The sequence below is a fragment of the Capra hircus genome, chromosome 1 (genome assembly GCF_001704415.2).
Source record: "Capra hircus breed San Clemente chromosome 1, ASM170441v1, whole genome shotgun sequence".
NCBI lineage: Eukaryota > Metazoa > Chordata > Mammalia > Artiodactyla > Bovidae > Capra > Capra hircus.
In genome coordinates this window covers 109720520-109733289 of record NC_030808.1, presented here as the reverse complement: position 1 = coordinate 109733289, position 12770 = coordinate 109720520, and the positions used below count along the sequence as shown (strand labels likewise).

Here is a 12770-nt window from a genome sequence, read left to right as displayed (position 1 = left end):
CTAATATAATCCTGATATCCCAATACATTTGGAGTGTTTGATCTAGAATTGTTCTCTGCTGACAAACTGAATCAGAAGCATCAGGAAAAAATTTTTTTTCTCTTTCAAACACAGATGCCTCCATGGGTATGTGAGAATGAGATATAGAGATAGAGCAAGAGCAAGAGAGAAAGAGAAAGAGACACAGAGAGACAGAGAAGAGAAAATATTCTGATATTCTTAATTTTGAAATAGGTGATTCCTCAGGCTCTTTGGCCCCCCTTTTCTCTCCCTGGAGCCACACAAATATCACCTAATAGTCCATTCCCTCTCAGATTAGCCTGAGTTTAGGTAAACTGACAGTGGCTAGAATTGTTTTTTGTTTGTTTTGTTTTGTTTACAGATGATATTTTCTGGGGAGGTGTAGTCACCTCCAATTGCATTATTACATATTGTTGTTTAGTCCCTAAGTTGAATCTGACTCTTTTGTGATGCCATGGACTATAGCCCACTAAACTCTTCTGTCCATGAGATTTCCCAGGCTAGAATACTGGAGTGGGTTGCCATTTCCTACTCCAGGATATCTTCCCCATCTAAGGACTGAACCCTCATCTCCCACATTGGCAGGTAGATTCTTTACCACTGAGCCACCAGGGAAGCTCTTACTACACATTAATGAATCATAAATGTATTCGTGACAAAAAGAATGATAACTTAAAGATTCCAAGGCCTTGCCCATCAGAGGTTAAATTTTTTGGTCCACGCAAAAATCTGCAAGGTCAGCAGACCCAGTCAAACAGCTGTCGGTCACAGTTGGCCTAAAAGCATTCGGGCATACCACAGGTTCTCCTGGCAGCAAAGGGGACGGGGCACAGAACGTGTTACCAGAAGGCAGACTGTGGCAATGAGACATTCCAAACAGCAGTGAACAGAAAGGGGTTATGCTAAGCAGCATGTCAGGACTGAGTAATCCTTTTACAAGAGCCACTGTCACACTCACAAGCACAGGCTGCTTGGGGCCCAGTTCTCCCACCTTCTTCTGGGAAATTAAAGGAGAAAGACTCTCCACCAGGAAGAAGCCTGGCACTCACCAGCTCTCCACAAATCTCAGCAGAAATCAAACAAAACAGAACCAAAGAACCATTTTACGACAAAATTTGAAAACAGTGCCAAGGATACCAAAGGTCTAATTCCCACTGGGTCATCAACTAACCCAAGCTGAGTCTGGATGAGTCACTTAACTTTTCCAGCTTTTAACTTTCTTCTCTGTGGACTTGAGAGGTTAAACTTGGTGAACTATGAAATCCTTTTTAAGAGTTAAACAATTTTATACTTATCTAATAGGAAATGTATAGTATAGGTAAGTGCATGAAGTAAAAGCTTTCCTCTATCAATTACACATTTGCTTTTATTTTTAAAAGATAAAAATCCTCAATTTCAACAAAAAATCATCAGACAGACATGCATATGTATATACACATGCATGCACACACCCTTCAGAACTTTAATTTCTGGAAATTCTTTCTTAGTTGCCTAATCCCTACAAGCTCTGATGGCATCCTGTTGCTGCTGCTGAAAGATTTTATTATGCAAATATTTAGACTAGGACTTTCAAACACCCATGAACGCTTATTGCACTCTCCCAAGGAACATCATGGAGAGGGTTCAAAACATATTGAATCCAGGCACTTATTGACAGGATAGCTATGGGTCCTGATTAATAGGCAGTCTCTGAGATCTAACTCCATGTTTACTGACAATCTCTTGGGTTAAGCAGAATGGCAACCAGAAAGAGATGAAAATCTTGCTGGTTATGGTTATTACAAAATGGTCTCTATCTATCACTGCGCTTTCTCCATTGTAACCCTTCCCCTTCCTTGAGTGACATGTTAGCAATAAAATCCTCACTTCCTAAACAAACCATATAACCCTGCTACAACATGCCCTTGATCCAGAGGCCACTGTCCAGGCTAAAAAAAAAAAAAAAGAAGAGAGAGAGAAAGGGGAACTTTCAGAAGTCTCAGGACATACCTGTATATCATAGAGCTCCAAAGGTTTAAGTGCCAATGGAAATTAGGGAAATGAAGAGAAAAAACCCATACTTACTTCATCCACATGTCCGACAGCCCCATAGATTCTTGCCATTTGTCCAATGAGGTAGGGGGATCTCTCAGCAATCTCTTTCAGCATTGGAAGAAAACTGTTCAAAGCCACTGGCTTGTAGCCTGCAATCTCTATGAGGATGCTTAGGATGATGTCGTTATGGGTCGAATCCTTCAATTGCTCAATTAGGAAAGGAATACACTTCTGAACCACCTACAGGAAGAAAAGAGAAGAAGAAGGGAGAAAAAGAAACAGAGAGGAAAGTTTATTAAGCAGAATCAATCTAATATTTTTTGTATTTAATCTGAACTCAACACATTCTGAGATTATTACTCTTGTTGGAATGCTAGCAAACCTCTCAAATCTGAAATTTAAAATTTACAGTAAAATTTCAGAGCCTTCAGTTTCCTTTGCTTTTTCATCTGTGCTCTGCAATTGAATTGTTAAGGCTACAAAATGCTTAAACGCTGCTACTCGCCCATAAGTCAAGGTCTCCTGTGTTATGTCCTTATCAGTAGTGTTACATTTCCTCCAAACCACCCTGAGAGCTTCAGCTTTTTTTGGAGGGGGTGTCCTTGTATGATAGCGTTTTCCTAAAGACTCAAGGAAACCATTATCAAGTAGCGTTCTCAGAAATTGGTTGTGCTGTCCATTATCAACTGTGCTGCAAATATTCAGAAGAATGAATTTGATCAGTAATTACATTGAATTGAAAAGCATAGATGGCATTAAAAAAAAGAGTAGGGCAACTATTTATTGAATACCTACTATGTACCCAGAATATCTAGAGATTCCTAGAAGTTAGGGTAAAGGGCAGAATTTTAAAACATGGTCTAAAACATGCTCAGTCCCTGCTTGCCTACTCCTTAGACATCATCTTAGACATGCCCGCCTTGTTCTCTCAACTTTAGTAACAATGTCATTTTTCTCTCTCTCAAATTCCTCTCACCATAAGACCTTCGCACGTTATCATTCCTTCTCTGTAATAAGGTCTTCTCTACTACCTCATTTCACCAGCTAATTCCTAGTTATCCATAGAATATCAGAGGGTTTCAATTTAAAAGAGAATATAAGTATGTAAGAGATCCTTGACAATGACTTTAATTAGAGCCTTTAAGTTAGAGAAATATGGTGTGGAAATATTTAAAATAAAAATAAAGCAGGAAAGAGCTCTTCCTTTTTCTCAGGTTTCCATTTGGACCACAAAAAAGTTATAAGATAAAAAACTACTAAAGTAAAATAATATCTACCATATTCTCAATATCCTAACCTTTCTTAGTCTTTAAAGTCTTTATCAATATAAGGATGCAATAATTTGCATTAAGGAGAATGTAACTTTTTTGTGAAATGATGTCTCTATGTTAACACACAGACACATTGCATACTGACAATTTAATGAATTGTTTGTCTGCTAAAATAAAAGGATTACAAAGAACAACCTGGGGAAAACTGAACAATAAAAATACAAACTATTAGTCCATTCATACTTTTCCTGTGGTTATTTCTTTTGTTTGTTGTTGGTTGGCTGTTTTGGTAAGGGAGACTTGAAATGTGACTTCCAGTATTAGGATTAAAAAATCTGATGCACAGCTCAACCTGCTGAACTCATAAACTGACCCCCTGCTAAAAACCTGCTTTTCCCACCTCTCTAGCCCCAAGTGTCTCCCTTCGTATAAATGACATCGCCATCTACCTGCTCAAGCCAGAAGTCTGAGAATCATTCTTTTTTTTTACAAGTTGGGGGTGGGGTGGTGTTTGGGGGTGTAGGGGGTATTGGGGAGGGAGGAATCATTCTTGACTACTATTTTTCCCTTATCAGCCACTTTGAGCAATCACCAAGTCCTATTGATTCCCACCCCTCAAGTATCCCACAGATGAGTCCACTTCTCTTCATGTCCATTCATCCATCCATTCACTCATTCACAAATTATTTATGGAGTCCTTTTCATTTGCAAGGTGCTATTCTAGGTGCTGCAGTTAATGTTAACAAGTCTAACAGCTTGTCATTTCCTCCTCCAGGGGATCTTCCCAACCCAGGGATTGAACACTCGTCTCCTGTGGCTCCTGCATTGGCAGGCAGATTCTTTACCACTGAGCCACCTGGGAAGCCCATATATATTATCCTATATACAAATATATACATAAATTTATAAATATAAATTACCCTATATGTAAATTTAAACTTGATATTCATATCCAATAATCATGGAAGAAAGGTTAGAGCTACTTTCTGGTAAATGGCACATATGAATGAACAGTTCAATAAAGGCTGCCAGTGCATTGGGGGTGATTGCATGTCCTTCAGGAGAAACGATGTGAGGTCCCTGGCACCTATGGCAGAAGCATCAGCCAGCTGCTCCGGGTCAGGACAGCGTCCTCACCCTGAGGCTTTTAGAAATGGACAATGCTTACACATTTCCTGCCCCATTCTACAAAATTCCATTTCCCAGTCCTTATTCTTTATGTCCTATTCCTAGAATACCAGGGTCTCTATGATGCGTGTTTCTAGTCATGACAATTTTATTTAAACTCCAGTCATACATCCTAAGACTATAAAGAAAATTTTAAATGGAGAAGAGAGAAAAGGGTAAAAGAAGAAAGGAAAACCAAGAAAGACAGGCAGGCAGGCTCAGGCAAATACAGACTACTAGGGACTGGGGGCAGGAGGAGAAGGGGACGATCAAGGATGAGATGGCTGGATGGCATCACTGACTTGATGGACGCGAGTCTGAGTGAACTCCGGGAGTTGGCGATGGACAGGGAGGCCTGGCGTGCTGCGATTCATGGGGTCGCAAAGAGTCAGACACGACTGAGTGACTGAACTGAACTGAGGCAAAGCTGAATCCATAGAAGGAGCAAAATGAGGAGAAGTACTAAATAATGTGACTAGCAATAAAATGTGAATAATGTGAATGAATAAAGACAGATATTTCCTGAAGCTTATCACTCACATTTAAGGGAAGTGGTGCTTTGGCCTTCAGATATTTTTGGATAAGGAGAAATTATATTTTCCTGACACTATTTCCTTAGGTTGGTCTCTATATGCTGCCTCATTGGAGCTGTTTCACATCTCAGAGAAAGCCTTCCTTTGCTGAGAGCAGAGAAGCCCCTAAGATAACATAGATAGCTTGCAGAGAGGAAGCTGACATGGCCTTTGTTCAGGCCATAAGTCCCACACCATGGACTCTGAAAGAGCTTCCAAACTGGCCTCCTCATCTCAAGCCTTTTCCCCTCTCTTCAGCCTCCTTGCTGCCTAAAACCCCATCTGCTCATGCCAAAGATTTCCCACAATGCATGGTCAGAATCCCAGTGCCATGGCATTCCAGGGTCATTCGCTGGCATTCACTGATGGGTTTATCTGCTGCCTCTTCCTCCATGAACCTCCTGACCCAGCAACATGCCACTGACCACCCACAGTGGCTTGAACACACATGAAAGTATGAGAAAACTCATACTTTCAAAGCTGATCTCAAATAGTTCTACTTCTGGGAAGCCTTCCCTCCAGCCCACTCTCACATACACACAACCTGGAGCCAGAGCACAAGGGAGGCCACTGATCCACACACTGGAATATTCTGCAGCTTATACAGTGTTCGGTCTTCTGACCTGACACATACACCTTTACAACAATCTGGGAGGCTTGCTTTGAATTTAGAATTTTTGGTCCCTGTCAAGGAAACAGGAAGAAATGACCCCTAGCCTCCATCCCTTGCCCCTCCCTTCTCTTCCTACCCCTGGCTTTGCCTTCAAGGAGTTTCCTATGTATATTTGTGGATACTTCAGCCCATATATGCAAGCTCATATAGACTGCCCCTCAGACCTATGGGGGTGACACTGTTGGCATGGCCTGTCCATGGGGAAACAGACCCAGAGACCAGGACTTCCACAGCCCTGGAAGCAGGATGGAGGTTTACTGGAAAGGGATTCCAAGGTCCCAGTTATCTGTACTGTGTTTAGTAGGCAGGGCAGTGGATGGGAGCTGGGGGCACAGGCAGAGGAGCGCCAATCAGAACTGTACAAATCCAGTAGCCCAGGTGAGGGCCCGTCCCTGGCGTTTCTGTTCCTTCTTGAGCAGAATCAGTCGCTGCCTTTACTGTCTCCCAGGCAAGTCTGCTGACGAGTTTAGCATCTTGTCATTGAACTGAAATTCTGTGGACACATCTCATTTCTCCAGGCTTATGGGCATCTTGAACAGAGGGCCATCAAAAATAACTGGCAGCAAGGACATTTAAATTCTTGTTAAAGAATAAAAAGTCGAGCTACTGTGTGTATATACATGTGTGTATACACACTCCCTCTCAAATTACTTCTAGATTCAATGTTCTCTTTTCAGTTAATTTGATTAGCACTAACAATATCTATTAATCTCCAGAAATCTCTGAAAATAACTGCCACTCTTTTCATTTACTACTTACAGCTACCATACTAACAAAATATATATTTTGAAAACCATGGTTCTGCTCCAAAGACTGTTCTAGAACCGACTATACAGTCTATCACTCCATCTTCTTAATGTTTTGCAACTATTCTCATTTTAAACAAATACTAAGTGACCTTTGAGTCTTGTCAGCCAGAAGATGCTGTGTTAGGTGCTGGAGGATTAGGTATGCGAACAGGAATGCTTTACACTGCTGAGAGAAAATCCTAGAAAATGACTCTTTTCTAGGGACCAGACCACAAAAGCAGTTCCTCTGGGTCTGTACATTAATCAATAGAGGGCTGAACTTGCCACTTCCTGCCACTTGTCTCCATATGGTTAGGGCTAGAAGTCTATGTCCTAGGGATAATGACAGATACGCTCATGTGTGTTACTAAATTCTGCTCCTTTTGTTGGCTAGACTACAGCATGGCTTTTGGCAGCCAAGAATCCAGACTTAGGCCCAGAAGGCCACTTGGAAAATTGACCACCCAGCCTTTTCCTATAAATGGACTTGGAGAATTCTCTGGAGCTTCCAGCCATGAGTCACTAGCCAGGAACTGCCTCCCTCCACGTAGGAAGGACAGTTTCCTAAGAGAGGGATACTCAGTAGACAGTGATGGAGGAAGGGACCCCACCTGCTTGGGAAGCAACATCAGAAAGTCACAGACAGTCTCAGCTACACAAAGAGATTTTTTTTTTAAGAGCCAACTGTTGACCCTGCAGTCCTGAAAAGCCAGGTTATCACTAGTCACAGAAGTGGGTAGTGAGTGCATTCAAGAAAACATGAAACATTCCTGCACATTGCCTTCATTGGAGAACCTGCTCAGGGATCTCCAAGTTACAGAACGCTGGCACAGCTTTCATGCAGAAGGAAAAGCCCCCTTTTAATCCTCATTTCCCATGGTGAAAATCCTCCTCGTTTAGCCTCTCATTTCATTTGAAGTTGAATGAACTAGATGTACATGGAAAGCCTCAATCTGTAGATGTGACTGTTGCCCTGATTTCATCTTCCTCTCAGTCAGCCTTTTTCTGTATCCCTCCTGTTCCCTTTGCCTGCTGTCTAAGTAATGAACATGAGAGAGACGAGGGTTTACCTGGGATTTCTCTAGCTCACTACCCGTGTATGTCAGTAATCAAGTGCTAGCTGACAAAGAGCTAAAGGAGGCAAGGGGGTAGGGTGGGGAGGGGCAGGACCACTTTAACATGAAGAGAAGTGCTGATGGAAAACAAAGGGTTGGTCAGTGCCCTGTCAACCACTCCCTCCCACCCGTTAGGATCCTGGTCCTGGTTTTGTCCCTTCATTTCACTATGAGTGCTTCCTAACCCGTTGCTTCCTCATTCCAGGATCTACACTCAGCACCCATGATAGATCTCATTGGCTGGAATTACACTGGGCTGATGACGTAGTTCATCCTGACCTGTGTGGCTTTGTGAAAGCTCCCTAACCAGTGTCAGCCCCAGATATTCTGTAAATGGCAGCCTGAGGGGCAGGGCAGTGTGACTGTAATGGCCTGTGGAAGACATGGACATTGACCATCTGAAGATGGGAAGGTCAGATAAGATGAGGGAGGCACATGAAAAGCCACCTCACCAAGTCACTCCCTGGTACCCACCCTGTGCTTAACCTCTCCAAACTTCAACTTCTCTGTTTACAAAATGAAAAGGCTGTTGTGGGGAACAAGCGAGATGATTCCTGTAAAACACCTATATAAGTGCCTTGTATTTAACATGAGCTCGACTACTACTTGTGTCCCCTTGTCCACCCTCCCCTGCCTCCTGTAACCTGGGAACACTCACCCGTGGCCTTCTGAAGTGGAGGCTGCTCAGTGACTCCCCCAGAATAAGAGAGGAGGGGGCTGGGAGTCAGAGTGCTGGACCTGTCCAGCATTGTCACTTACTGCATACTACTGGTATGATGGGGCAGGATAACCTCTCAAAGCATCCGGTTTTTCCCCCAACTTTAACTGATTAATCCATTCTAATGTTTATATAATTTTAAAGGATACACTCCATTTACAACAAAGCATCCATTCTGACTAGTGTAAAATGGAAAAACAAACATATTATAGAGTTATTGGTAGCATTAAGTGAGATATTAGATGTTAAAACAAAAATCCTTTGTGAATGATAAATCCTCTGCAAGTTTAGGCACTAATACTATCGCATCTGTGTTAATAAATATTCACAGAGTGACTTCTCTGTGCCAGGTACTATGCCAGGCATTGGGGACCCAGTAATGGACAAGGTAGTCCTCGTGTCTCAAATATTTGTATCATAACCAAGGTGGTTCCCTGGTAGCTCAGCTGGTAAAGAATCCACCTGCAATGCAGGAGACCCTGGTTCAATTCCTGGGTCAGGAAGACCTGCTGGAGAAGTGATAGGCTACCCACTCCAGTATTCTTGGCCTTCCCTGGTAGGTCATCTGGTAAAGAATCCACCTGCAATGCAGGAGACCTGGGTTAGATCCCTGGGCTGGGAAGATCCTCTGGAGAAAGGAATAGCTACCTGCTCCAGTATTCTAGTATTCTGGCCTGGAGAATTCCATGGCAAAGAGTCAGACATAAATGAGCGACTTTCACTTTCAAGGTGGTCCAGAGGGAAAGAGAACAGCAGAGACAAATTCATGGCAGCGTGAAATGTGCTGTGTCAGGGATTAGGGGTAAGAAATGAGTCAGAGAGTTTTGCAGGCAAGAAAGCCACATCTAAGCAATTGTCAGCTCATAAAGGGTGGTGCTGGTGAGGGAAGATCATTCTAGATGGAGAATATCACATGTACGTAAAAACTCAGTGCCTGATAGAGAATGCCCACCTGTGATCCTTGAGACTGGATACTTGTCCGAGGTCTAAGGGTTAAAGAGACCCTGATGCTGGCAAAGATTGAGGGCAAGAGTGATGGCAAGAAGGGTGACAGAAGATGAGATGGTTGGATGGCATCACTGACTCAGCAGACATGAGTCTGAGCAAACCCAGGGAGATGGTGAAGGACAGGGAAGCCTGGCGTGCTGCAGTCTGTGAGGCAGCAAAGAGCTGGACACGACTGAGTGACTGAACGACAGCAACAAAGGAGGCCAAGCAACAGGCAGGGGCCTGGTTTCAAACAGCTTCATAAGCCCTTTCCCAAGTCTCTGGACAGCCGCAGAAAGCCTGTAACCAGCGGTCTGCTGGACCTCTCTGAATGCCACCCAAGGCGCCACTATCTATTACTCTTGGACCTTACCTTTTTGGGCCAGGTGACATCAAGCCCCTTCCTATAAGTGAGCCTCCTCCTGGTTTCATTTACAGCCTTGATCCCATGGGAAATAAGTTGAATTAGCTTATTCTCTCCAGATCCTCCTTGAACTTGTATTGAACCTGCCCTTCTAAAAACTGTGTGTGTTTAGTTTTGCTCTCAGGCTGCAGATAAAATGGCATGCCCAGCTATCTCCTTTCTGAAATCAGGTGCTGCCTATTAGTCACCTCTCTCTATTCCCCACATCACCTGGTCCCCAGTCTCTATCTGTGGTAGGCAGAATAACAACTTCCCAAAGATGTCCACATTCTAATCCCTGGAACCTGTGAAAAAGGGACTTTGTAAATGTGATTAAGTTAAGGGTCTTGCGATGGCAAGATAATCTTGGATCATCATCACAGGGCCTTGGCAAAGGGAAGAAGAAGAGTCGGAGTCAGGGAAAACATGATGGAAAAGCAGAGGTGAGAGTGATGCAGGCCGTGAGCCAGCCTCTTGGAGCTGGAAAGGGCAAGGAAATAATCTTCTCTAGATTATCCAGGAGGAATGCAAGCTTGATGACCCATTTTAGACTTCTGACTTCCAGAACTGTAAGGTAATAAATTCGTGTTGTTTTAAATCACTACATTTGTGGTAATGTTACAGCAGCCCAGGAAACGAATACACCACCCTGTCTGTGACCCCTCACTCTGAGCTTTCTTTTACCTGGTCTAGTGATCCCTTACGGAGAAGGCAATGGCACCCTACTCTAGTACTCTTGCCTGGAAAATCCCATGGATGGAGGAGCCTGGTAGGCTGCAGTCCATGAGGTCGCTAAGAGTCGGACACGACTGACTGACTTCACTTTGACTTTTCACTTTCATGCATTGGAGAAGGAAATGGCAACCCACTCCAGTGTTCTTGCCTGGTGAATCCCAGGGACGGGGGAGGCTGGTGGGCTGCCATCTATGGGGTCGCACAGAGTCTGACACGACTGAAGCGACTTAGCAGCAGCAGTGATCCCTTAACTCCACTCCCCACCCAAACTCTGCTGTAGCTTTGCCCATCCTTTCTGTCCTTAATCCTTTCTGAAATTCATTTCTCAATCTGTGCTTGGAATTCACTCCCAGACTGCCTCTAGCTTGTTCTATCTAATATTTTCTGCCACATCTTCAATCACTTTATTCTTACTGGATATTTTTAAACCCTCCTTATTTCCTCTAAACTCCAACACCCACGCAAGCATTTCCTACATTTCCCTTCCACACACAATCCATAATAGATGTCTTCAACTCCCCACTTCACCCCTACAGACCACTGCGTCTCAAGAGTCACTAGTGGGTCTCCAGCTACCAAAGGCAAGGTCAATTCCTATCTCCAATCTCTAAGTCCCTATATCTTGACCCTGTTGAGTCACTTTCCCTCTTTGAAGACCACACACATCCTTTTACTTATTTTCATGGTCTTTACTTTCTTTGATCTCTTTTGTTCATTTTTCCATTTTCAAATTCAACAACACTTTATTGAAGCCCTACTATGTGCCCAGCACTGTGGTAGGGCATTCATACAAATATGCAGGTGCTATGCTTCTCAAGGAGTTTAAGGCACACTGGGAGAGAAAGACATGCAAAAAATAACTACAATATATCATTCTAAGGGCAAAAGCAAAAATGTATACCAGGTAACAGAGAGGCACCCAGTCCTCTGTCTGACCTCTAGCCTTGCTGCTCTAAGTGTGGTCACCGAAGCAGCAGGGGCAGCATCACCAGGGAACTTGAAAAAGAGTAGAATTGGGGACCCCATCCTAGAGCTACTGAACTGAAACCTCTGGGGGTGGGGCTCCAGCCTGCTCTCTCATGTCCAGGTCTCCCAGCCTGGTCCTCACTTCTTAAAGGCCATCTGCCTCTCTTCTTAACCTGACACAAAACTTCAGGGTCTGGCCTGATGCCATTCCCTCTGTGCATCTTCATGGCACCTGTTTTCCCCTAAGGCAGAACTCACTGTCACCCCATCTCTGCTTATACCTTTTTTTGGAGGCCGGGCCTGAGGCATATGAGATCTTAGTTCCTAGACTAGGGATCGAACCCATGCCACCCCATTAGGAGTGCCAAGTCTTAACCACCGGACTGCTAGGGAAGTCCTCCCAACCTCTTTGTTTTTTCTCCCACCCTCCTTTTCTTAAAAATCTGTTTCTATCTTTTGTAGAGCACTTAACACCCTCTTTAACTGAGCTTAGTTTTATGAATATTTATTGAGTACTATCAGATATGTAACAAGATGTGGGATACAGAAGAAAAGAAGAAATCATGCCTTATCACAAGGAGCTTACAGTCTATTATGGTTAATTATACATATAATCAACCTTGTCTGCCTTTCTTTGAATTTTGACATTGAATTCAAATGTTCCAGTTTTCACCTTGGTGTTGTTTTTCAAGTGGTGGATATTGATATTAACATGAAAATGGGGCAAAGATGCAGCCATAACTGATATAACCTTGGCCTTAGCATTAATCTGTATTATGCACACGTGCTCGTGCCCTCTAGAATCCACTTCTACTTCCCCCTTCCTGCTGCTGCTGCTGCTAAGTCACTTCAGTTGTGTCCGATTCCATGCGACCCCAGAGACAGCAGCCCACCAGGCTCTCCCGTCCCTGGGATTCTCCGGGCAAGAACACTGGAGTGGGTTGCCATTTCCTTCTCCAAAGCATGAAAGTGAAAGTGAAGTTGCTCAGTCATGTCCTACTCCTAGCGACCCCGTGGACTGCAGCCCACCAGGCTCCTGCATCCATGGGATTTGCCAGACAAGAGTGCTGGAGTGGGGTGCCATTGCCTTCTCCATCCTCCTTCCTAGCAGCCTCTAGTTTCTGAGTGTCTTCAGGGTTCAGGAGAAGCTCCAGGGGTAGTGCAAGGGTCTGAAACAAAGACTCTCAGGACTTTGGTTTGGTTGTTTTAGGAGTCAAGGGGGGAGAAGCATACTGGTTAGAGAACCTCGACCTCCATCCAGATCCCACAAGGAGAAAGCCTACCAAAAATGGAAGCCAACACTGAAAAATCAAAAATCTG

The 12770-nt window shown here is 43.8% G+C and overlaps 1 protein-coding gene across 1 annotated transcript in view; it reads right to left on the bottom strand.

Annotated features, from left to right (window-relative positions):
- Nucleotides 1-12770, bottom strand: part of VEPH1 (ventricular zone expressed PH domain containing 1) — a 266803-nt gene that overhangs the window by 158095 nt on the left and 95938 nt on the right. The window contains exon 6 of the mRNA XM_013965131.2: nt 2086-2295. Coding sequence (XP_013820585.2) covers nt 2086-2295 — 210 coding nt within the window. The remainder of the gene's footprint in view (nt 1-2085; nt 2296-12770) is intronic.